This window comes from Ornithorhynchus anatinus, chromosome 3 (genome assembly GCF_004115215.2).
Source record: "Ornithorhynchus anatinus isolate Pmale09 chromosome 3, mOrnAna1.pri.v4, whole genome shotgun sequence".
Classification (NCBI taxonomy): Eukaryota; Metazoa; Chordata; class Mammalia; order Monotremata; family Ornithorhynchidae; genus Ornithorhynchus; species Ornithorhynchus anatinus.
In genome coordinates, this window is record NC_041730.1 from 64,797,357 (window position 1) to 64,824,962 (window position 27,606).

General features: G+C 43.5%; 1 protein-coding gene across 2 annotated transcripts in view; it reads right to left on the reverse strand.

Moving 5' to 3' along the window:
- Positions 1-27,606, reverse strand: part of DYM (dymeclin) — a 519,684-nt gene that overhangs the window by 258,662 nt on the left and 233,416 nt on the right. For both annotated transcript variants that reach the window (XM_029060947.1, XM_039911491.1), the window contains exon 11: positions 18,922-19,047. In XM_029060947.1, coding sequence (XP_028916780.1) covers positions 18,922-19,047 — 126 coding nt within the window. The remainder of the gene's footprint in view (positions 1-18,921; positions 19,048-27,606) is intronic.

Genomic DNA, 27,606 nt, shown 5'->3' on the forward strand with positions numbered 1-27,606 from the left:
ATTCCCATGCTGCTTCCCTCTGAACATGCCCTCTGACTGTGGCAGTGAAAAGGTGAATCTTTAAAGTTATAGAAGAAAGGCAGGACTGACTAAAAGTTTGGATTGAGTCATCTGATCTCTTGGAGTTTTAAGAGAGTCATGAGTTAGCTCAGAGCCGGACAAATAAGAGTGAGGCTAAGTCACAGCCCAAGCCCAAGGAACAACTTGTTTCACAGCAAGACTATTCAGGGAGGCTCTGCCCTGCAGATGTAGCCGTGGATGCTTATAAAGCCCTAATTACCCAGTGAAGGACAAAAATTACAAAATGTGGTGGGTCAGTGAGACAAGACTCAACTAAAATCAAAATAATATGAAGCAAAGATCTGTATTAAAAAACTGGACTTAGGTAACATTAACCATAAAAACCTGATTTAACGAAGCAGGTCATGTTTTCAGCTTTGAGACCACTCATCAAATTTATTTGCACCAGAAGTTCACATTCACAGGCGTCACCATTTTTCCTTAGCTAGTTAGTTGCAGACTTAATTGATTTAAATAAGAAACACAAGAGCATCAGAACAATTTTGTAATATTCAGCTATTTGATAAATTTCATAAAGGCATCAAAATTGTACCATTAGTCGATATAATCACAAAAAATGGGAAAATGCAACCACCTCCAGAGAGGCTTCGAAATGACAGACTCTCAAAACTTACCAGAACCCAGCCGGGCAAAGAAAGAGGGATTCTAGTGCAACCTATGGGCCTTGTGATGCCAGATGAGGCACTGGAATACACAGGAAGCAGTTTGGCATAGTGGCTAGAGCCCAGATCGGGAAATCAGAAGATCATGGGTTCTAATCCCGTCTCTGCCACTTGTCTGCTGTGTGACCCTGGGCTCAGTAAAATGGGGATTAAGATTGTAAACCCTCTATGGGACAGGGACTGTGTCTAACCTGACTACCTTTTATCTACTCCTGCACTTTGCACAGTCCCTGGCATATATTAAGTGCTTAACAGATACCATAAACAAAAAAAAAAGAACAAGAACAGCTCCTGCCTTGGACTCCACGCTCCTAAGCTACACTAGGCAAAGACATTTTCCCATCGTGAGAACAAGGGTCACAGTGGAGTGGAGATGGCTGCATGGGAAGAGGAATTGAGAGGTGAAAAGTGCACGAACAACAGATCTGGTTCTTTGTCACTGGCACCTACCCTCCCTCCTTCCCAAATGAACCAAAATTAAGTTTGTTCCTTTTTTTCCTTTCTTCCTCTCCCTCAATCTTTCTCTCTCACCTATTCCCCCCATAGCACCTCTTCTGTTTATATTTTAGGATCAGCTTTTGTTTGGACTTCTCGAAGGTTTCAATTTATTTGGCTATTTTCTACCCCGAAAGGCTCCAGACCCCTTTTCTACTGGAAAGGGGATAGGTTTGAGAGCCAGAGAATCTGAACTCTATACCTAGCTCTAACACTGTCTTATGACCTTGAGCAACTCATTTAACCTCTTTGGGTACCAGTTTCATCATCTATAACATGGAAATACTAATATCTGCCTCTCTCTTTCTCACAGGGATGTTTTGAGGACCAAAAGAGAAAATAATTAATGTATTTATTTAGGGCTTACTGTGTGTCAAGCACTGTACTAAATTCTGGGGTAGATACAAGATCACCAGGTCCCCCATGGGGCTCACAGTCTAAGTTAAGAGGGAGCACAGGAAGAGATTCCCCATTTTGCAGATGAGGGAACTGAGGCATGGAGAAATTAAGTGACTTGCCCAAGATCACACAGCAGGTAAGTGGCCATGTGACTTCCCCTAAATTATGTGGCAGTACTCTGGAAATGTGATGTACTCCATCAATAAAATCCTGAATTTGATTCTAGAGCTGCTGCAACCAGTATTTTTGTGGCTGTTTCAGAGGTTTAGTCTGGGCACTGATGCTCCCAACCCATGGCCACACAGAAGATGAAGATCAGGGTATAGCTGGGGGCTGAAACTCCAATTTGAGATTATCTGGAAAATGTCTGCTTGGGCAATCCTGAAACAGGGAAATAGAGGACCCTTGGGTTGCTTCTCCTTCACAATCCACTCCTGTCTAGCTCAAGTCAGGGCACCCCAAATTCCCCCAAGCAATTAGCTGCCATCATCCCAAGGCTTGGCGAATCTGAACCCCCAAAAGGCACGTGTGACTCTTGTGTGGTCTGGCTCAGATCTGCATCCCTGTAGGTTGAGCAGCCAGATGGAGAAGAAAGCTACCTCAAGAAAGAAAGTTGCTTCCCCACTGCAACAGTGTTATTTTCTGGAGTTTGTAGGGTGTTTTTTTTAATGATAGTTATTAAGGCTTATTATGTGTCAGCACTGTTCTAAGTGCTGGGGTAGGGACAGCATACGCAGATCAGAGGTGGTCCTCATCCTACATGAGGCTCACAGTCTAAATAAGAGGGAGAACAGGTATTGAACCCCCATTTTACAAATGACACACAGAGAAGTTGAGCAACTTGCCCAAAGTCACATAGAAAACAAGTGGTGGAATCGGGATTAGAACCTAGGTCCTCTGACTCCTAGGCCCATCCTCTTTCCACTAGGCTACTATGCTTCTCTGCTTGCACAAATAGCCCTATCACCCCTCTTTAAAGCAAAGAAATATTTATTCGACATATGGAGCATACTTAAGTCACGATGGCATACTCTTTGGTCTCCCTTAGCTGGGAGTAAACAAAACAGCAACAGAAGTTAAGCAGGGGAGACTTTACAAGTAAAACTCAGCTTTAATTGTAGCCTGTCCTTAACCTAGATTACCCAAAGTTAGCAATTTCCACTTTTTTCCAGCAGAGGCTAGTTAAGCATGGCTCTGGTGATCTCCAAAGCCATGACTCAGTCTCCAGAATCCAAGCAGAATAATAACAGAAGCTAGGAGACCAAGAGGGCAACAGATATAAGGAAACCAATGTCAACCCTCCATCAAATCCTCCCCTCTCCTGCATTCAGCCTGGATCAACAGATGGCATTGCCAGGTACTGAGGAAAACTGCCCCTCTAACAGTAATTTTTTTCAGAGCTTAAAACAGTGTCTGGCACATAGTAAGCGCTTAACAAATACCATTAAAATAATTATGATATTTGGTATTTGTTAAGCACTTACTATGTTTTAATCCCCATAGTTTTAATCCCCATTTACACATGAGGTAACAGAGGCACAGAGAAGCCAAAGTGAATTTTACACATGAGGTAACTGAGACACAGAGAAGTTAAGTGATCTGCCCAAGGATTAGAACCCAGGTCTTTCTGACTCCCAGGCTCGTGCTCTATCCACTAGTTCTCGCTGCTTCTCTAGATTGTCTTCTCTTGACTGACTGTCAAGGCATGCAGATGGGCAACCCCTCATGGTCAAAAGTGTTGCCCATTCTGCCCCCTGAGCAGAAAGCTCCAATGTCCTTTTTTGGATGACAATGTCCCATTTTATTTCAAACATAAAAGAACTTAATTTCAAGGCATTAGGAGGCTATATTTGATAAACTCACCCAAACCCGTTAAATAAAAATGTTTGGGTCTTTGTGGGCAGCTGGGTTCTGTGTTTCCTCTGAACAGAGCAACTAACTGTAGTTTGGGCTGCAATATATTTAAACCCTGAGTACAAGTAGCATTTTAAAGTACTCACTCATCTTGGTCCCTCGTACTTTTGCTGCTCTCCTACTACAACCCAGCCCGCACACTTCGCTCCTCTAATACCGATCTGCTCACTGTACCTCAATCTTGTCTACCTCATCCCCGACCACTCGCCCACGTCCTGCCTCTGGCCTGGAATGCCCGGCCTCTTCATATCTTATAGACAATTACTCTCCCCACTTTCAAAGCCTTATTGAAGGCACATCTCCAAGAGGCCTTTCCTAAGCCCTCTTCTTCCTTTCCTTCCACTCCCTTCTGCATTTCCCTGACTTTCTCCCTTAATTCATCTCCCCTTCCAGCACCACAGCACTTAAGTACATATCGTAATTTATTTATTGATATTAATGTCTGTCTCCCCCTCTAGACTGTAAGCTGACTGTGGGCAAGGAATGTGTCTATCAAGTCTGTTATACCGTCATATTGTACTCTCCCAGGTGCTTAGTTCAGTGCTCTGCACACAATAAGTGCTCAATAAATAGGATTTTTTGATCGATTGAAGTAGTACATTGAGAAAGTCTAAACATTTCAAAAATCAAAATTTAAAAGTCTGCAGTATCACGAGAAGAGGAAGCCTTCATTGTACTGAAAAAAAAGTGAATATCAAAAAAGATAGTTTATAAACAGAGAAACAAAAGACATTTTAAAGAACGAGTTCACTGTGGGAGCTAAACTTTCAGGGTTGCCCCACGAACAAGGAGAATCAAACAACCTTAAAAAACAGTTAACCTTCTGTCAACACCTTTCAGGTTCCCACCACTGCTGCCTGCATCTGTGGACAGCCACCTTACATCACATTATGTTCCACAGAGGTGTAACCTGGCAAAGGCTCGGTGTCATTCGGGAGGCAATGAAGCATGAACATTTCTGGCACACATTTCCCCACTAAAAGGACTGGAAAAGAGAAAGACGAGAGACCGAAAGGAAATTAATATTTGTTAGAACTCCAGCCAACGCTAAGAAAGTGGTAGGAAGTATGAAATCACCAAGGAGAAGTTTTGTAGTTAGAAGCAAACCAGGCCTTGGCCGGAGCAAACAGGACCATAAGAGAGGTACGGTTTTAACGTCTCCGGAATCTACCGTCTCCCTGACTGGAAGTTGATGGGGAATAAACATCACACAAATGGTGCCCGACAACGATGAAACAGATCATTCTTCACTGGAGATGATGGTATTGCTACCCAGGTTCTAAGTTAACATTAAGCGAAAACACTGAAGACTACTTGTCTCCTCTTAGTCTATAAGATGCCCTAATTCATACATGCTGAAGATAATTCAGCCTGTCAATGAATGTGACTCTCCAAGCTTAAGTGCCCAGAATAAGGACTCTGGCTACAAATACAGGATTGAGAATTTCCATTACATCACAGAAAGCCCCTCGGGGTATACTATGAATATGTAGATGGTGGGTACGATGGGGTCTTTTTGGATCTTAGAGAAAACATTTGTCCTAATTTTATTATCCTCCCATTTCCATGGGAAAGCTAGTAGGGGCAAAGAAATGTAACTGTTAATTGCAGTGGTCATATGGAGCCAGAATACAGGCACGTAGAGATTATATTCTAAGGTGCTTTTTGTTTATACATGCCTATGGAAATAGAAACTAAACTGGTAATGGCCTGGATCACATCTTGATTACATTCCCCCATGAGCACAAAACTTTAGCATGGCAGATTGCTCATACCTCTAAGGCGTGTGTGTGCTGGGGACGGACGGTGGGCGTGGAAGTTCTCAGAGTTTCAGAATTTGGCACAGCTTCTAACATCTCTACATATGGAGCCCTCTGACCATCCCAGCTTCTTGTCTCTTTTCCTCTCAATCAATCCATCGATCCTATTTGATGAGTATCTATTCTGTGCAGAGCACTGTACTAAGCACTTTGGAGACTACAACAGAGTTGGCAGGCTCGATCTCTACCCTTAAGGAGCTTACAATCTAGTGGGGGAGGCAGACATGAAAATAAATTAAAGGTAAGCACCCAAGTGTGAGGTTATGTATACGATGATGTAGAGGTGTGGGCGTGAATACCCATCTGTTCTCCACCTGTGCCTTTGCTTGGCTGGCACAAGTATTAGTGGTGCTTCCCCCTTCCCTCAGTTCCACAGCATTTATGTCCATATCCGTAAAATGGTCTGTCTCCCCCTCTACAGTGATGCTTGTTATGGGCAGGGAACATGCCTACCGGGTCTTTTATTCTGTACTCTTTTAAGCACTTAGTACAGTGGTCTGCACACAGTAAGCGCTCAATAAATATCATTGATTGCTTAATTGATTGATGGAGAGTGGCAGAGAGAGGCAGAAATACCACTGAACCAAAATCATAGGAGACAGAGCTGCTTCTGAGAGGTGGACTAAAGCTACTGCTCCGCAAATAACTAACAGCCAGTTCACTGCCCTCAGACCCTAGCCCTCTTCCTCTTTTTTTTTTTTATGGCATTTATTAAATGCTTACTATGTGCCAGACAATGTACTAAGTGCTAGGGTAGATACAAGCTAATCAGGTTGGACACGGTCCACGTCCTACATGGGGCTCATAAGTCTTATCCCCATTTTATAGATCTGCCACTTAATCTCAGCTCCACCACTTAATGCCAGCTCCATCACTTAATCTTGGCTCCGTCACTAATCCCAGCTCTGCCACTTAATTCTGGCTATGCCACTTGTCTGCTGTGTGACCTTGGGCAAGTCACTTCACTTCTCTGGGCCTCAGTTACCTCATCTGTAAAATGTGGATTGAGACTGTGAGCCCCACGTGGGACAGGGACTGTGTCCAACCCAATTTGCTTGTATCCACCCCAGAGCTTAGTATAGTGCCTGGCACATAGTAAGCGCTTAACAAATACAATCATTAATTATTACAGATGAGGTAAATGAGGCTCAGAGCAGTTAGGTGACATGCCCAGGGTCATACAGCAGACAGATGACGTAGCTGGGATTAAAACCCAGGTCCTTCTGACTCCCAGGGCCATGCTCTATCCACTAGGCTGCTTCTCCTCACCTCCAGTGGCACAGATGCTTTAAAAGCCAGGTCTTCTTTATCGGTAGAAGTCTCTTTCTAAAACTGATAGGGATCAAAGGAAAATAATAATACCTTGCATTTCTATAGCACTTTTGTTTTTCCTGAAGTGTTTTCACATCACTAATCTTGTAGCCTCACAACATCCCCATATGTAAGGGAGAGGCAGGTATTATTAACCCCATTTGAAAGACGATTAAATAGAGGCAGAGAAAGGTAAAGCGAGCTTCTAGGGTCACACAGTAGGCCAGTGACTAGAATCCAGGTTGCCAAGTTCCCAGACCCAAGGCCATGCTGCTCCCTAATATACAAACGTGAAGCAGTGTGTTCTAATGGGTAGAGCATGGGCCTGGGAGTCAGAAGGACCTGAGTTCTAGTCCTGGCTCCACCACTCGTCGGCCGTGTAACTTCACTTCTCTGTGCTTCAGTTACCTCATCTATAAAATGGGGATTAAGACCGTCAGCTCTAAGTGGGACAGGGACCATGTCCAACCCGATTATCTTGTATCTACACCAGCACTTAGAACAGTTCTTGGTAAGTGCTTAACAAATACCTTAAAAAAAAATTCTCCAAAGGCTAGTCTTCTGACATAATGCAGCAAGATTTTTCAGGTGAGAAGTTACCGAATTTTCTTTTGCTTTATAAAGGTTGTTCAATAGAAGCCCTAATAGTTAATATGTGGAGAGGTCCTCAATAATCCAGGCTTCCATTCGCCCCTGATAAAATGGACATAAATTATCTTTACCTACCCACTTCATACAGACATTGGCAGATGAAGGTGGCTGAATGAATTCTGAGAAAGCATTCTGTGCTGTTTATAAAACTTTTCAAGTGGGACATTACTTTTTTGATCAAGACTATTGCAGACAAAAGATATGAAACCCCGTGAATTAAGATAGTGGGGACATTAAGCAAATTTGAAAATGATTCTGATCAGGAAAAAATTACTGTGGCTTTTATTTTTATTTTTTGTACAGACCAAAGTGATCTTCCAGAGCAGTTTGGAGAATTTACATATTTCAAGATTGCTTGGAAGGGCCAGGTCATTTAACGACTTATATCCTAGGGAATATAAGAGAAACTTCAGCACGCAATTCAGGTAGAATGAGCTTTGCACAAGCGTGGCCTGCCCTCTGCTGTTTGTGGGGGGTCACTCTAAATGAGGTCAGGGGAAGGTATCCCTAGAAGGTATGCTCCCCGTAGGCAGGGAATTTGTCCACCTACTCCACTGTACTATACTCTCCCAAATGCTTAGTACAGTGCTCTGCACACAGTAAGCACTCAATAAATACCACTGCTGATGGTGATGATGATGATGACGACAACAGCATGCTCCTTATGAGCCTTGTTCTCTCTGGTAAAGACCGAGCTTTTGTTCAGATGCATGCTATGTAGAAAAGTGCATTTGTGTGTCACCTGATGTCAACAGTTACTAAGCAACAACTTAGCTGAAGAAATATCCAGTCTAAAATAGTACCCGCTGAGACACAGAAACTCAGAGAGTCCAAAGAGTTGGAATGAGTTTTAGATTGTCTCTAGGGTACTATGGGTAGGACCCTCAAATTCATTCATTCAATAGTATTTATTGAGCGCTTACTATGTGCAGAGCACTGTACTAAGCGCTTGGGATGAACAAGTCGGCAACAGATAGAGACAGTTCCTGCCGTTTGACGGGCTTACAGTCTAATCGAGGGAGACGGACAGACAAGAACAATGGCAATAAACAGAGTCGAGGGGAAGAACATCTCGTAAAAACAATGGCAACTAAATAGAATCAGTACAATTCATTAACAAAATAAATAGGGTAACGAAAATATATACAGTTGAGCGGACGAGTACAGTGCTGTGGGGATGGGAAGGGAGAGGTGGAGGAGCAGAGGGAAAAGGGGAAAATGAGGGTTTAGCTGCAGAGAGGTAAGGGGGGGATGGCAGAGGGAGTAGAGGGAGAAGAGGAGCTCAGTCTGGGAACGCCTCTTGGAGGAGGTGAGTTTTAAGTAGGGTTTTGAAGAGGGAAAGAGAATCAGTTTGGTGGAGGTGAGGAGGGAGGGCGTTCCGGGATCGCGGGAGGACGTGACCCAGGGGTCGACGGCGGGATAGGCGAGACCGAGGGACGGTGAGGAGGTGGGCAGCGGAGGAACGGAGCGTGCGGGGTGGGCGGTAGAAAGAGAGAAGGGAGGAGAGGTAGGAAGGGGCAAGGTGATGGAGAGCCTTGAAGCCTAGAGTGAGGAGTTTTTGTTTGGAGCGGAGGTCGATAGGCAACCACTGGAGGTGTTTAAGAAGGGGAGTGACATGCCCAGATCGTTTCTGCAGGAAGATGAGCCGGGCAGCAGAGTGAAGAATAGACTGGAGCGGGGCGAGAGAGGAGGAAGGGAGATCAGAGAGAAGGTCAAAGCCGTGAGAGCGGATGAGTTCACCGAGGGAGTGAGTGTAAATGGAGAACAGAAGAGGGCCAAGAACTGACCCTTGAGGAACTCCAACAGTTAAAGGATGGGAGGGGGAGGAGGCTCCGGCGAAGGAGACCGAGAATGACCGGCCAGAGAGGTAAGAAGAGAACCGGGAGAGGACGGAGTCCGTGAAGCCAAGGTGAGATAAGGTATGGAGGAGGAGGGGATGGTCGACAGTGTCAAAGGCAGCAGAGAGGTCAAGGAGGATTAGAATGGAGTAGGAGCCATTGGATTTGGCAAGAAGGAGGTCACGGGTGACCTTAGAGAGAGCAGTCTCGGTAGAGTGGAGGGGACGGAAGCCAGATTGGAGGGGGTCTAGGAGAGAATGGGAGTTAAGGAATTCTAAGCATCGATTGTAGACGACTCGTTCTAGGATTTTGGAAAAGAAGGGTAGTAGGGAGATAGGGCGATAACTGGAGGGGGAAGTGGGGTCAAGAGCGGGTTTTTTTAGGATGGGGGAGACGTGGGCATGTTTGAAGGCAGAGGGAGCCAAATAACCTAAGAGACACAGAACTCATTGCTTTTTGAAATCTCTGGCCCAATGTGAAGGTCACTTCTTTGTTAAAAAAAAAAAAAAGAAAAAAGATTTAGGTCATTCTCCTACCATCACCACAAGTTGGGGTGCCAGAGTGATATCACAATTACCACCGGAAAACACTCAAAATGTGAAATACTCTCTACGGGAAGTCATTTTTCGGTCAAGTTATATTAGCTGATCTCTTTATGAGTGGAAACGTAACTTGGTTAATTAACAAAGTGGTAATAAACCAGTTCCTGTGGGCGAGGGTCATTTTACTTTAGATATGACATTTATACTATTTTTATAAGTTCATTGTAACTTAAGGATGATCTTAGCTCCCGAGTGTTAAAAATGACTATGTATAGTGTTTTTGTATATTTATAATTAAAATATGAAATAACCACTAATTTTTCATACATCAGGATATGAACAAAGGATAAGGGGATAGATACTATCTCTTGTAAAAAATAATTTCTCATTTCATTCTCTTAGAGGAGGAAATGGAAACTGATCTTCCTCCACTAGGCAGGGAATTCATCTTTCCTTTGTTCAGCAGCTGACATTCACTGATGAACATACCTACTCCTAACTCCAGATAAAGGCTTCCTGAGCTATTTGCTTATAATTACAGTTGTTAAGCCAAGGGCATTGATGTTGTTGTTGCTGTTATTATTATTAAACAAGACATGAAGAATCATTCATTCTATTCATTCATTCAACTATTCATTCAATAGTATTTATTGAGCGCTTACTATGTGCAGAGCACTGGAATGTACAAATCGGCAACAGATGCATCCACTCCATCAAATCCAATAGACTTTGTAGAGACATTACCAAACTGCCTTGGCAAACAATCTGACTGGTCAAATATGCTTATCTCTTATTGTTTTGTGGTATTTGTAGTATCAAGTTCCTATGCAAAACTTCTCCTTAGACTGGGGTTAATATGGGACAGCAAAAGATGAGGACTGAAGAGTCAGGCTGAGGCACGGAGCTTCCTAACCAGGAAATCGCACCGAAGTAAAATGAAATCTATAAAGGCACATCCACCAATCAGTGGTCTTTACTGTGGGCTTACTGTGTGCAGAGCCTGGTTCTAAGTGCTCGGGAGAATACAACAAAGTTGGTAGACACGGTCCTGTCCACAAAGAGCTTAGATTCTACAGGACAAGATGGGATCCTTTCAGCCTGGTAAACAGCTCAAAAAACTAAATAAGGATTCATCGCACAAGCTGCCCAAGAATGGAATCAAACAAGAACACTGGAAATAGGTCGATATCACTTGGATAAACTAATCAATAACTAGAATCACTTGGTTCATATTATGTCAGTACGAATCAAATCCACAAGCTTTAATCCCGGATTTAGAAGAAATTGCGGAACAAGTTCTCAAAAGGAAAATCCATGATTTGGTCAAAGGAGTAGTGTATTCACTCTCTTTCAGTCATGCTTCTTCAAACAGGCAGGGAACGTATCTACCCACTTTGCTATATTGAACTTTTCCAAGAGGTTAGTACAGTGCTCTGCATACAATAAATACCATTGTTGGTGATGATCAGACACAAATGGTAGCCCCACGCCAGCCATTCATTGACCATACTAATACTGGCAGACTGACGGACTTCTTTATATTTACTGTGCATCCACAAGGTGCTGGTCAAAGTATAGAACTCAAAGACACAACCTACTGCTCACACCCTCCCCTCCCCCAAATCTCCCACCCTCTTCACATATGATGCCCTCCCCATTTTCAAAGTCTTCTGAAATCACAGCCCTGCTAGGAGACCTTCCCCAGGAACTTTTAGTTTTCCCTACTTTATATCGCCCCAATTGTACCACCTAAACACTCACCATTCCCTGTAGCACCTACTGCACATATTTTTATACTCGGTCTCTAGTAGCACTTACTGCACATATTTTTATATTTGGTCTCTAGCTTTCTCCTTTCTCTGTTTTTGTATCGGTCACTCCGACTGGATTGTGAGATCCTTGAGGGCAGGGATCATGACTATTCATTCCCAAGCCTTTAGTAGAGTGCTCTGCACACAGCAGGGGCTTGATAATTATGGGTGATTAAGGGAGGGAGGAAGGTAATAAATATGGCAGGTTGGACTAAAGGAAAGACCACAGGTCCTGGGAGTCAGAGAATCTGGGTTCTAATCCCAGCTCTGTTACTTGTTTGCTGTGTGACCATGCACATGTCACTTAGCTTCTCTGTGCCTCAGCTGCCTCATTTGCAAAATGGGTATTAAGATCGTAAATCCCATATGGGACATGGCCTGTGTCCAGCTTGATTGTTTTGTCCAGCTTAATTGTTCTGTATCTACTCCAGCACTTAGTACAGTTCCTGGCACATAGTAAGCGCTTAACAAATGCCATCCTCTAGACTGTTAACTCGTCCTCTAGACTCTAAGTTCACTTTGGGCAGGGAACATGTCCACCAACTCTATTATACTGTATACTCTCAAAGTGTTCAGTACACTGCTCTGCTCACAGTAAGCTCTTAATAAAGATGATTGATTGATTGATTGCTTTTAAAAAAAGAAGCTGGCCTAGGATCAAAAAAAGAATTTTGAAAATTGGGGAAATTTGGGAATCCTTATATGGGGATGGTGAAAAGCCAATCCAGAAAAGAAAGTGATATTTAATGACAGGAAAAGCAGGAAGGTGATTGTTGTGATGAAAAAAGGCATGGACTGAGCAAGTGAATGAGGTAGAGTTGGCAAGGAAAGTGGCAAGAATAAACAAAAAGAGAGCTGCAGCATTTTTCTGATGGCTATTTGGGGAATTTTTCAGGCAAATGGCAAGGAAAATCACAAGAAAATGAACTCCCATAACGTAGGCTGCAAAGCGGGAAAGAGCAGTTTATGAAATGTGTCTACTTACAGTGACTTAGCCTGTTCCCCACTGAGGCATTTTCAAGAAACAGTTCTCAATACTTGGGTGTTTTGACTGGGTGAAAATATTTACTCTAAAAACATGTTAGGGAACAAACATAATTGTCCATTTTCAAGAAGCTAATTATTGCCTTCCATATCTTTAACTAATAAGTAGCAATAGTAATGAGAATTACTACTTGGATCTGTGACCCTTGGACATTTGGTATTCACCCTATCCACAACCCCATGGCACTTATGTACATAACTTTAAATCATATATGATAAATTTTTTATTTCTTTATATTAATGTCTATCTCCCCCTCTAGACCGAATGTTCGCTGTGGTCAGGGAGTGTGTCTGCCAACTCTGTTGTACTGTCCTCTCCAAGTGTTTCATATGTTGCGCTCTGCACATAGTAAACGTTCAATAAATACTACTGATTGATAGCTATTAAAAGCTTACAGTATGAAAAGCTGTGTGCTGAGCGCATGGCCCTTGATTCAGACCATAGTCACTGGTTCACTGGTGGCCCTTCATCTACGGAGGAGTCCAAGGGAGGGTAAACATTCTGGAAAGATATGATAAAGCAAGCTAAGCTGAAACAATGATTCCACAACTTTGAAAGTGCATTATTTTTGGGAGGGGGCATGGTCCTTGGAGACCCCTCCCATACAGTCTACGTCCAGTCTATGTACAGTTGCACTCTCTACGATCCCTCCCACTCTTGCAGAGGCTGGGCCTTTCTTTGGCCATTTAAGGCCTCTCCTTCAAGAGATCTTCCCTCTCCATCAAGAAGCTTTCCCTAACTAAGCCCTCCTTTCCTCTTCTCCCAATCGCTTCTGTGCTGCCTTGACTTGCTCCCTTCATTCATTCCCCTTCCCAGTCCCACAGCACTTACGTACATATCTATAATTTATTTATTTATATTAATGTCCATCTCTCCCTCTAGAATGTAAGCTCGTTGTGGGAAGGGAATGTTTCTGTTTAGTGTCGTAATCTACTGTTCCAAGTGTGGAGTACAGTGCTTTGCACACAGAAAGCGCATAATAAATACCCCCACAAATCCCGATGACATGGGCCCTCCATGCCACAGTGATGAAGCTTCTGCTCTCGCTCCACTCCTGCCACTTCAATCTGGCTATGATGACAGTAACTACTAATTCGTTGCTGTAGTCATTTGAAAGTTGACTGATGTGTTATTAACAGCACTAGCAGGTACTTTGAACTCTTTGGATCAGGCCGAAACAACACAATGCCTGATTACCATTTAAATTGCTCCAGATGTGCATTTTCATAATTATCTTAATAATCGATGATAATCTGAAGTGAGAAAAATCTGAGAGTGTGCAATGGCAATCAAAAGTAGCACTCCATTATGACTCTGGATGCAAAGGACTTTTAAAAGAGGAAAAATGGAAACTGTGAAGATCAAGCAAGTTGGTTGAGCCAATCGATCAATGTTATTTATTGAGCGCTTACTGCATGCAAAACACATGTTCCCTGCCCACAACCAGCTTACAGCTAGCAGGGGGAGACAGACATCCATATAAATAATGTATAGATGTATAGATATGTACATAAGTGCTTTGGGTGGGGTGAATGCCAAATGCCAAATGCAGATCTAAGTGCATAGGTTACACAGAAGGGAGAGAGAGCCAGGGAAAAGAGGGTATAATTGGGGAAGGCCCCTTGGAGGAGATGGCTTTGAAGGTGAGGAGAGTGGTGGTCTGGCATATATGGGAGGCTGGGGAGGGAGAGAGGGGAATTCCAGGCCAGGGCGAGGACGTGGGAAAGGGGTCAGCGGAAAGATGGAGAAGATTGGGGCAGAGTGAGCAAAGACCAATCAAATCCTGTCAACCAGGCGCTGCTGATGGACAATAGGTTTATCATTTCCCTTTCATTTTTAAGAATAAAAATGTAATTTTAAAGGTGAATTATTATTTTGAAACTGCATACCATGAAGGATCTTTGAAATGTCAAAGTGACTGTGGGGCAGGGAATAAGTCCTCGTGCCACCCAAGTTTCCCAGTGTTTCTGACAGTTCTGCCTGGCCCGCTCCTGTGGGATGGGCGTTTCTCTTCAATGAGGATGGGTGCAGGAGAGGCGTTAACCCCGTGGGCTGCAGAAATCTGATGCCAGGAAAGCCCTGGGCATGTAGCTGTGGCTTCACCTTCAGCCCACCCCACTTCCTGTGGGACAAGTATCTACAGGAGGCAATTTCTCCAGTGCCCCAATCTTCTTCCTCCATTATTTTTTCTTTATGGTGTTTATTAAGCGCTTATTATGTGCACTGCACTAAGCACTGGGGTAGATAAAAGACAATCAGGTTGGGCATGGTCCATATAATAATAATTATGGTGTTTGTTAAGCACTTACTATGTGCCAGGCACTGTACTAAGTGCTGGGGTGGATACAAGAAAATCGGGTTGGACACAGTTCATAGTCTCACATGGGGATCACAGTCTAAATCCCCATTTTACAGGGGAGATAACTGAGGCCCAGAGAAATTAAGTGACTTACCCAAGGTCACACAGTAGACAAGTAGTGGAGCTGGAATTAGAACCCATGACTTTCTGACTCCCAAGCCCATGCTCTATCCACCAAGCCTTGCTGCTTCCATATCCCACATGTGGCTCACAGTCTTAATCCACATTTTACAGGTAAAGTAACTGAAGTACAGAGAAGTTTAGTGAATGGCCCAAGGTCTCACACAGCATACAAGTCACGGAGCTAGGATTAGAACCCTGGCCCTTTTCCACTACCACACCCTGTCTGTGCTGAAGATTAATCAGTGTTCAATCTAAATTTCCACTTACCTCTCCATTCCCTTTCACCTCTACTTTTTGTTATAATAATAATAATGGTAGTTGTTAAGCATTTACTATGTGCCAAGCACTGTTCTAAGCACTGGGGTAGATACGAGGTAATCAGGTTGTCCCCCGGAGAGCTCACAGACTTAATCCCCATTTTGCAGATGAGGTAACTGAAGCACAGAGAAGTTAAGTGACTTGCCCAATGTCACACAGCTAAGTGGTGGAGCCGGGATTAGAACCCATGACCTCTGACTCCAAGCCCGTGCTCTTTCCACCAAGTCACGCTGCTTCCCCAGCAGCATGTTTCCACAGTAGGTATTACTATCTACCCACAAAGTCCTGAACTAAGTTTAGGAGAGAAAAATTACAAACATTACAGAATGCTAACGTTTCACTCATCTCTCCCAAGTTAATCTCAGCCCCCAGCATCCCGTACCAGGATCTGGGTCACAGTGGTCTGCACATAGTTAAGTGCTCAATAAGTATTGCTCATTGATTAATAAGCATGGCATGCCAGTTCCATTGCTTGGACCCTAGTGCCAGGCCTGTATTGGGCCAGTAACTCACTTCAGGGCCCTGACATCATTTTTTAGCCTAATCAATGAAATAATCAGTTGATGTTATTTACTAAGTGCTTACTACATGCAAAGCACTGAACTAAACACCTAACTAACCCTTCCTGCTCACTCTATGGCCTTTTGATGGGGCAGCATGAAAAACACCTAAATAGCACTACTAGGCAACAGTCTATGGTACGGCAAGACTTTGGACCGACCACACTCAATTAAATACCTTGGCTTGGGAACTGAACTGCAAATAAATCTCCTGAAAAAATTATGGACACGAGATGAGCAACTTTTTCATTCATTCATTCATTCAATAGTATTTATTGAGCGCTTACTATGTGCAGAGCACTGTACTAAGCGCTTGGAATGAACAAGTCGGCAACAGACAGAGACAGTCCCTGCCGTTTGACGGGCTTACAGTCTAATCGGGGGAGACAGACAGACAAGAACATTGGCAATAAATAGAGTCAGGGGAAGAACATCTCGTAAAAACAATGGCAACTAAATAGAATCAAGGCGATGTACATTTCATTAACAAAATAAATAGGGTAATGGAAATATATACAGTTGAGCGGACGAGTACAGTGCTGAAGGGATGGGAAGGGAGAGGGGAGGGGCAGAGGGAAAGGGGGAAAAGAGGATTTAGCTGTGGAGAGGTGAAGGGGGGGTGGTAGAGGGAGTAGAGGGAGAAGAGGAGCTCAGTCTGGGAACGCCTCTTGGAGGAGGTGAGTTTTAAGTAGGGTTTTGAAGAGGGGAAGAGAATCAGTTTGGCGGAGGTGAGGAGGGAGGGCGTTCCGGGACCGCGGGAGGACGTGGCCCGGGGGTCGACGGCGGGATAGGAGAGACCGAGGGACGGCGAGGAGGTGGGCAGCAGAGGCGCGGAGCGTGCGGGGTGGGTGGTAGAAAGAGAGAAGGGAGGAGAGGTAGGAAGGGGCAAGGTGATGGAAAGCCTTGAAGCCTAGAGTGAGGAGTTTTTGTTTGGAGCAGAGGTTGATAGGCAACCACTGGAGGTGTTTAAGAAGGGGAGTGACATGCCCAGATCGTTTCTGCAGGAAGATGAGCCGGGCAGCGGAGTGAAGAATAGACTGGAGCGGGGCGAGAGAGGAGGAAGGGAGGTCAGAGAGAAGGCTGACATAGTAGTCTAGCTGGGATATAACGAGAGCCCGTAGCAGTAAGGTAGCCGTCTGGGTGGAGAGGAAAGGGCGGATCTTGGCGATATTGTAAAGGTGAAACCGGCAGGTCTTGGTAACGGATAGGATGTGTGGGGTGAACGAGAGAGACGAGTCAAGGATGACACCGAGATTGCGGGCCTGAGAGACGGGAAGGATGGTCGTGCCATGTACTGTCTACAATACAGCTCAGCTACCAAAAGCCTTTATCTTTCCTTTCCTTAACAAACTTCAATTTGTATTTCTTTATGGAAGACACAATTATGAGTCTTTATATTATTGTTATATTGCATATTTTTTTTTATGGCATTTGTTTAGCAGTTACTATGCACCGGGCACTGTACTAAGGTGTAGGGTAGCTAATCAGGTTAGACAGTCCCTGTCCCACAGGGGATCCCCAGTCTCAAACCTCATTTTCCAGAGGAGTTACCTGAGGCCCAGAGAAGTTAAGTGACTTGCCCAACGTCACATAGCAGACAAGTGGAGGAACTGAGATTAGAACCCAGATCCTTTGGACTCACAGGCCTGCACTCTATCCATTAAGCCATGCTGCTTCTCCTGTATTTGTAGAATTTAGGAAGAAGACGTATGCTTTTACAAGGGAGATTTTCCTTCTCTTTTTTAATGACTGCTATATTAGAGAAAAGATTTTGCTATGGGGAGAAGCTGATTTTCTGTGGGCATGAAATAGAAATCTTACATCTTTCTATCTCCATCCAGCAGGTCTGAAGCTGTCTAAAGTTGGGGAGTAGAAATATGCCTCGAACACAGAGATTTAAAACACAAGGATGGAAAAAGAGAGGGAAATTTTTGATTTGCAGAATCTCACATTTTGTCAAATTAGTTGCAGTTAAATGCCAATGGTGACATTGGATTTTGATTGAGATCTTAAGGGAAAAAAAAATCTCCTCAAATTCATGCCTAAATTTTCACTCCTCAAATGGGTGACTGCTCCTATAAATAAATCTACAGCCAAACTCTTCCTGTTTGGTTTAATTAGGTCATCGTGCTTTATGATCTGATGGTATGGATTTTGAAATGCCGTTGGAGCCTGAACAGATAGATGTTTTGCCTCCGCAAAAACAAGCCAGGAAGTGTCCAGCAAAAATAAATTCTGGTTTATATGCTAATTCTGGAACAACTCTACCTTCCTCCTAAATCATATTTGTTTTTTGCTCTCCATAAAAATCTCAAAAGGAAAATACACTCCAAGTAAAACGGAATAAGTCCATGTAAATGGATTTTACCTTGTAATGACTTTACCAATTAGGAGACTCTGGGGTTTTGTACTCATCCACCTCTAGCACAGATGGTCAAGACCAATCAAACCTGGTTGAAATTGTGGTCATGAAAAATGGCCAACACACAGTGGTTTCAATTAATCTGGCAGAGAGGAGCAAAAGAAAGGCCAAGGGAGGAAGCTCCATCTAGTCTGGGCAGGGGAATTCTTCCCAAGGGATCCTGAATTTAGTAAAGGTGTTTAAGGATATTCCAGCAGCACGGAACAGGTTACTTTTCTCCACCTTCTCCTTCCTCCCACTCCTTTCCTATGCTCTTCCCCCTGGTCCTTTCCCTGGCTCACTCAACAAGCATGAGTCAACCTGCCTGACCATTTCCAAGCTCAACTGGAAAGAGGAAACAAATTGGACCAGAAAAGAGAAGCTAGTGGCAGGAAAAACATTTGTGCATATCCCTAAAGAAACAGGCTTGAGAGGAAGCTCACAATGGTGGTTAATGGACTTGCAGGAAAAACGCACCACTTCATAAATCCAAAGGGGGAGGACACAGCAAATTCAAGGGAGGCAGTTCATCTTTTTGGTGATCCATGTCAAAACGATTCTGTGCATATACACAAGGAAATGGCAACTTACCACTTCATGGACAGATCGATTGAAGCCATCATCTTCCGTAAGAATCAACAAAATGATCAGAGCCATGTATACATGGTGTGAATTCCTTTCTTCGACATGATACAAAATCTCAAGGATTGGTAAAACCTGCAAGGGAGGAAATGAAAAATGTGAAACCTATTCTTTCAAAGGCTTTTTGGCTATAAACTCAGAGGTTTTACACTGCCCTTTTCTCACCCCATCCTTTAGTAGCCCAGATGCTATACCACCACACATGCCACCACCTCCAAACCATTGGCAGAAAACACTGAAACACCTCCCATCTGTTTTCTTCTGTCTACACAAGAGCTAGCGCAATCTAAGCAAGTGATTTCTCGGGTTCTGAGATGGAATTTCTGCCCGTACTAAAAAAGAATTCTTCCCCAATCAGTTATAAAATACTTTTCAATCACCAAGCAAACCCAGAAAGAACATTAGAATGTGGGGGATTTTTATTTGTGTTTGTTTTTACACGCTAGGAATATAGGAAAAGCATAAATTTCCAACCAAGCTGTCAGTGGTACTAAAAACTTCTATTTCTCTATTTTCACAACCTAATTGAATGTGGCAGGATGGAATGCGTGACACCCCTCTTGGAGCAATGCCAAGAGCTGTAATGGATCATATGCCTTAAAAAAATGACCAGAAATATTCCAGTATAATCACCAAGCTCTAAAAGGGTATTTTGGCCTGATGAATGTAAAATCATTTCTGTAGTGTTTCTAATTGAGCTTGTAGATTTTTTTTTGTCATAAGCGCCTGGCCAAAGTTGTTTACCAAGTTCAAGGCATTATAACCGCTATAGGAACATGACATTGTACTTTTTGATAAGTAATTTAGAGCAAAACATTCTCTTCAACAAATGAAAAAATTTAAGGAATATAGGCAAGTTTGAACTGCTGAAGATACCCAACTCGTTTCCTGCATTTGATCACTGTACTTGTGTATATTTAAGTTTCTTTTCTCTCAAAAAGGGGGCCTGAAAAAAAGAGCATTCTTCCTCGCCATCAAAGTGCCATGAACTACGCCCCCCAGTTAGCCACAAACACAGGCCGTGGGTCCCAACTTTCTGGCCATGAAACAACAAATTCCTTCTGAGTCACTCCCATTTCCATTAAGATAGAAAGAAACCATAGGAGATGAGTCACAGACACAAGATTCGAGGACTCTGAGTTCTAATTCTAGATCACTCACTTTTTTCCTAGTGTGATTTGGTGGGGCACCTAATTTCACCTCTTTGGGCCTTGATTTCACCATCGATAAAATGGGAAATGTAATCCTCAACAATGATGAAAAGCCAAGGTAAAGAGAGTCAGTCACTAACTCCAAGGGTTGGATATAATAGATCCCAGCATAACGGCCTTTTACCCAGGAGGGATTATATGTCACCTGAGATGGAAGCAGGAACATATTGTTAATTTTCCCCAGTCTGTAATTTATTTAAATGTCTGTCTTCCCCTGCAAACTCCTTATGGGCAGGGATTGTATCTGCCAACCTCTAGTGTACTGTACTTTCTCAAGTGCTCAGTAGAGTTCTCTGCATACAGTAAGCACTAAATAAATACCATTGAGTGATAAACCATTGAAGCAGTGTGGCTTAATGGACCGAGTACGGGCCTGGGAGTCAGAAGGACCTGGGTTTTACTCCTGCCTCCGCCACATGGCTGCTGTGTGACCTTGGTCATGTCACTTAACTTCTCTGGGCCTCAGTTACCTCATCTGTAAAATGGGGATAAGAGTGTGAGCCCCATGTGGGACAGGGCCTGTGTCCAACCTGACTAATTTGTATCTACCCTAATGCTTAGAACAGTGCTTGACACATAGTAAGCACCTACCAAACACCATAATTAAGTACCATAATTATTATACACTCTTCTCCCACTTCAGATGATATGCAACCTTAGGGGAGTTTAGCTTGAACTCTGGAGCCTTAGAGAATCAGGCAGCACAAGACTGCCAGCTTTCCACACACTGCTACTGAGGCAGTACAATGCAGGAAAAGATGGACTGACAATCAAGCAGTGGTGTTTATTGAGCGCTTACTATTTGCAGAGTACTGCACTAAGCAAATGGGAGAGTAATAATAATAATGTTGGTATTTGTTAAGCACTTACTATATGCAGAGCACTGTTTTAAGCGCTGGGGGAGATACAGGGTAATCAGGTTGTCCCACGTGAGGCTCACAGTCTTCATCCCCATTTTACAGATGAGGGAACTGAGGCACAGAGAAGTGAAGTGACTTGCCCACAGTCACACAGCTAACAAGTGGCAGAGTTGGGAGTCAAACCCATGATCTCTAACTCTGAAGCCCAGGCTCTTTTCCACTGAGCCACAACGCTTCCCCATGTTGGTATTTGTTAAGTGCTTACTACATGCAGAGCACTGTTCTAAGCGCAGGGGCAGATACAGGGGAATGAGGTTGTCCCACATGAGGCTCACGGTCTTCACCCCCATTTTACAGATGAGGGAACTGAGGCACAGAGAAGTGAAGTGACTTGCCCACAGAGAGTAAAATACAGTAGAGTTGGTAGATATATTTCCTATGTACCAACATGGAGTTGGAGTTGATAAAGAGGGGAAGTTTACTCCCACAAGGAGTTTGCAATCTTATGGACAACATAGTATCCCAACTAAGGGTCCTTAGTATCCAAGGTTACCTGAGCCTTGGACCCTACTGTACTAATCATCAAGTCAACTCCAGTTGCAGTATACAATGTGTTTCTGAGAAAATAAAAAATTATGGTCACTGATATTACTATTCCAGGACCTCCTTTCTCCAGCTTTCTAGTGCGATCCTCACTGGAAAATAGTCAGGTAAAAATTTAATTATAAAAAGTTCAGGTAATTATATACGCACTCGCGATATCTCGGTAGCACTTACTGGGTTAAATTTTCCCTGCAATGACCTAACTGTGCAAAATGCACACAGTCCTAACTCTCAGACCAAACCTCACACTTGTCCACGCAAACAGGCTGGTGCCTGTACAACGGGTGCATGTGCATTTTTGTGACACACCTATTGCGTGAGCCTTAAAACATTTGGCCTCCGGGGGTTTTGTTCCTTTACAAGTTCTAGCTGAAGCTCCCTGTAAAGTGTGAAGTTCACTGCACCAGCCCAGAACTGTTCCATTTCCATCCAACTAAAACAATCTTACTTGAAACTGCTTTAGTCTGAACATCCTCCGAACCCAAATCATTTCCTTATCCCCCAACTGCCATACACTCCAATAGATTGTAATCTCTTTGCACAACATGAAGCAGTTTTAAGACAACTTTGCTGTTTCATTTACTACTTGGGTTGGCTGTGAAAGTGAGCAGCAATGAATTTCCAAAAACACATCAAAGAAACTGGCCATGCAGTTACCTGGGTTGTTGGCCGGCTCAACAACACATGAAATGATGGCTTTTCAGTCTCGAAGATTTTTTTTTCACAATAAAAATATTACAAAAATTGTGAAACACTGAACTGTTAAGAACCTAGCCTTGTTTCTCAGATTCCGGAGGAATAGCTGCTGTGTTATACCAGTTCATCTGAGAGACATTTATTGTGCCAATTCATCCCAAGAGGGACTACATCATCCCAAAGAGTAAGAGTTTAAGTAAGAGGCGAGGAGTGTGGGCTCTTTTCCCAGCTCTGACACTAACTTGAGGTGTGACCTTTTTGTACGTCACCTTTTGGTATCTTTTTCTCAGACTGCAGAGAGCAATATTTTCCAGTAATGGGGGCAACTCCTGCCTTCTGAATGGCCACATGCAAAAAATGGAATGTACAGTTTTTTTCCAACGGAAAGCCAATTACAAACTGGGACTGAGGCAATTTCAGATCACTGAAATTTCAGATTACTGAACCTGATTTGCTTTGGCTAATCTTGAACAAGCACATGTCCAGGTGTGTACAAGAATCCTGAAATTCAGACCAAGGCTAGCAGGGCTAATCCCTCCCTGTTGCCCTTCGTGCCACCTTTCTCTAGACCCCAGTAATCCCAACTAGACTTGTTTCTATTAACAGGTCATTTAGATGACGATGGCTAAAACCATCAGTATTCTACACCAGACAGTCTCTCAGTTGCTGCTAACACACGCCTAGGGTATGGGCTGTCCTTGGTTAACAAATATGCTGCTAATTATGGCAATTCTGTTAACAGGACCTGAATGAAGCAGCTGATGTGGGACGACATGCTGTACTAACCCCACATATGCCTTCCCACGCCCCCATATGCATCAATCAATCAACCGTGTTTATTGAGTGCTTACTGTGTGAAAAGCACTGTACTAAGTACTTGGGAGAGTACAGAATAGCAACAAGCCAGACACATTCCCTGCCCACAATGAGCTTACAGTCTAATGGGGAGATAGACATTTATATCAATCAATAAATAAATTACAGATATGTACATAAGTGCTGTGGGGATGGGGTGGTGAATGAAGGGGGCAAGTCATTGTAAGATTATGTAAAAAGTGAAATAGATGAAAAGGAGCAACACTTTGCAAATAGAACAAATGCAAACATTTTGCCTGATTATCCATTTTTTCCCCCATCTGTCCCACGGCCTGGATAGGATAGATTCAATCTGCGATGTTTACTGCTCACCTGGGTAAAAGCACTCATCACCCATCGCAAGTAGCTTTCTGTAAATATGAACTTGGAGGTAAGTTTGAATAGACAGGAAGAGAGCTTTATAGCTGGGCACTCGCCCATGAATCCTGGAGGCCAACTACTCATTTCTACCAATCTCTGAGCTCCCGCCTCTCGTCAGTAGGAAGGAACACTGCCTCCTGAGCCCAGCTCCGGCTCTAAAAGCCTTCTCCATACCTTGCCACACGTCCTCTGATAATAATAATGATGATGGAATCTAAGTCCTTACTATGTGTCAAATGTTGGGGTAGATACAAGCTAATCAGGTTGGAGACAGTCCCTGTCCCCCATGGGGCCCACAGTCTTAATCCCCATTTTACAGAGAAGGTAGTTGAGGGACAGGCAGGTTAAGTGACTTGCCCAAGGTCACACAGCAGAAAAGGGCAGGAGCCGGGACTCCCAGACCCGCATTCTATCCACTGTTGCATGTATTTGGCTCCCCATTTTTTTAATGGTATTTGTTAAGTGCTTGTGGGCAAGGAACGTGCCAAGGAACACAGTACATTCTCACTAAATACCACTGATGGATTACCAGGCAGTGTACTAAGTGCTGGGACTAGTACAAGGTACTCAGGTTGAACACAGTCCATGTCCCACATGGGGCTCACAGTCGTCATCCCCATTTTACAGCTGAGGTAACTGAGGTACAGAGAAGCTAAGTGATTTGCCCAAGGTCACACAGCAATCAATCAATGACATTTATTGAGTGCTTACTGTGTGCAGAGTACTGCACTAAGCACTTGAGAGAATACAACAGAATTAGCAGATACGTTCCCTGCCCATAACGAGCTTACAAGCAGACGAGTGGCAGAGCTGGAATTAGAACCCAGGTGCCTTGACACCCAGGCCCTTGCTTTCTCCACTAGGCCACTACCCCATTTGCAAACGGAAGTTAGCAGTGAGATTCAGGTAAGCAGTTGACAGCTCATAAGACATGTTGTTTTGTTCTTTTTTAGTACAAAGCTGACGAGATTCAAGTTACATCTATAGCTAGAAATACAATCAACGGCCACATCTCCTAGCATTTGGAGGTTCAGCAGTGCTTCTGCCATCACCCACAATCTTTTCCCCTGCTCTGAATTTTCCTGGTTACTGGTCATTCACAGCACTGCTTCTGTCACCTGAGTGGATGTACAAATTGACGGGGGGTGTGGAATAAACGTGAGGATCTGAAGGCAATGGTGGTGTCGAAGAAAACGGTCTCTATTTTTATTTCAAATAGTATTTCTGCCCTCTTTGTCATTAATACTTAAATTTGAAATGCATTAAATACATTACGATTTCCTTTGAATTTAGAAATAAGCTTTTGGTCAAGTTTTCCATTTTTAACTTGACAGTGTATTTCATCAATACTCAGGTGTGTTATGTCCTATATTTCATGACTGTCAGAGTACCCCCCACCCCCGCCACAGAAGAGTGAAAAGCACATTCACATAAAGCAACTAGGCTGCTAGAAATATAGAGCACAATGCTGAAACCCAAAAGGGCTATCACTTTCCCTAAATGAATGCTGCCATGTACAGCCCACTGTCTATCAGAACTTTGGCCCAAACCGTGACGACTTTCCACCTCCCATCACGCCTGGAGGTTGGTCTCTTTCCTTCCGAGAGGCCAGATACAGGTCCAAGAGAAGTACCCACGGGGGAATCGAGAACCACTTTTCCAGATGATTCATCTGGAGCCCGGGTGAGTTCTGGGGCTCGTTAGGGAGGTTTGAGTTTCATCGGGTAGGGTCAGAGTTGTCCCGGAAGACCTGGATTAAACCTTTCAGGCCAATCTTAGAGATGACCCAAACTGCAGGATTTAACTGTTCAATACACCATTGATGACTTAGAGCTAAGCTAGATTCCTCTGGAGGACACTCCAGAAAAGACAAGAATAATAATATCTGGAGCCACATTGGTTCCCACGAGACCAGAGAATTGGCTCGAAGGAGATTGTCCTAGGGGAGCAGCATGGCAAGTTGGAAAAAGCACAGGGCTGGGAGTCAGGGGACCTGGCTTCTAATCCCAGCCCTGCCACTTGTCTGCTGGGTGACCTTGGGCAAGTCGGTTAACCTTTCTGTGCCTCGGGTATCTCATCTGGAAAATGGAGATTGAATACTACTTCCACCTACTTAGACGGTGAGCGCTATGTGGGAGAGGGACTGTATCCAAACTGATAAGCTTTATCTACCCAATTGCTTAGTCCTGTGCTTGGAACATAGTAAGTGCTTAACAAGTACTATTAAAAAATAAAATGAAATAAAGGGGGAAAATACAAAAAGTCTGGCAGGGCATTTAACCCACAGCAATAGCCTCAGTGTAGGGCTTCCTATAAAGCCAAGTAAGGTTTATTTATTTATATTGTCTGTCTCCCTCTTTAGACTGTAAGCTCACTATGGGCAGGCAGCATGTCTACCAACTCAGTTACACTGTACTCTCCCAGAAGCTTAGTATAGCGCTCTGCACATGGTAAGCACTCAATAAATATGGACTGATTGACTGATAGGGTATACAACCACACAGGGACAAAGTGAAGAAACCACCCCCAGTTTAGACTGCAGGAAATGATAAATCATCAAATTATAGGTCTCCTTTGGATTACTCTTTTCTTATGGAAATTCAGAGGAATTCAAGCAGGATCACCAATTCCTTTTCACAGGTTTTTTCCAATTCATAACAGTTGTAGTAGTAGCCACATTTACTGACTTACTGCCCAAAGGCTTTGGGAAGTACAAAACAAGAAAAAGATAAGACATTCTCTGTCCACAAGGAGCCTAAAGGGAGTTTCCCTTGCCCCAGAATCCCAGTGAGACCCAAAACAAGAAGAGTTGAGACCATTTTCATTTCAGAGGAAAAAACTGAGGCACCAGGAGAGTAAATGTAGGAATTTAGGGATAACAGTTGTTTCCATACCTCTTCTGGGATTCACACAGCTTCAGGCAGCACCCACACCACCACTGACTTCAGATCCTTAGGTTTTTTTCTCTTTTTCTTAATGACCTTTGTTAAGCGTTTACTATGTGTCAGACACTATACTAAGAACTGGGTTAGGTGCAGGCTAATCAGGTTGGACACAGTTCCTGCCCGACATGGGGCTTACAATTTTAATCCCCATTTTACAGAGATCATTGAGGCCCAGAGAAGTCACGCGACTTGCCCAAGGTCACACAGCAGACAAGTGATGGAGGCAGGATTAGAACCCAAGTCCTTCTGACTCCCAGGCCCGTGCTCTATCATTAGACCACACGGCTTCTCTTTTATTTTTATTCTCTTTTATTTCAGGCCCTCTACAAATTTGTACCTCCGTTCAGGTGACAGGAGCAGTGCTGTGAGCAAGGAATAACCGGAACAAAATTTCAGAGAGCAGAAGAAGATTGTGGGTGGTGGCAGAAGCACTAGATGATGACCAGATCGAGTTGGTCGCTTAGCACTTCCATCCCACTACCTACTCCCTCAACATCCCCAGAAAGAGTGTGGTTAAGGCAAAAAAAATCTCCCCGATGCCTGACCTGAGCTATCGGTGGAGAGCTCCATTCCCATTACTGACCAAGTCTGTCCCTGCAAAGTTTATGGGATCTGATGAGATCATAGTCAGAGATGGCGTGGCTGCAAAAACATGTTCTGGAAATTGTTATAATTACATGTGAGTGATCAGTTCCACTGAGTAGTAGATTGTTATTAGAAGGGAAAAATAGATGCATTATAGTCTTAAAACCAAAGTACTAAGTAAATAAAACTAAAATGAGCAGACTTTGGTTTTAATGTAAGATAAATATAATTCACCCAACTCTAGTAGAAATATTGTGACTTAGGAAAGGAGACATTTTGATTTAGGGAGACATACACACTTGAATTGGAAAGAGAGTTAAGCTGCTCTCTAGTTTAGAACATACTGAACCAATTTAACATTTTCAGCTAGAGAAAAAAAAACTATTGAGTGAAAGATGATGCCAAAAAATCCCTCTCAAAAGCTTGGAAGTCACACAGTAAGACTGCCAATTATGCTTCCCAGGCGAAGAAAGGGTAGGAAAGAGAGGAGGAAAAAAA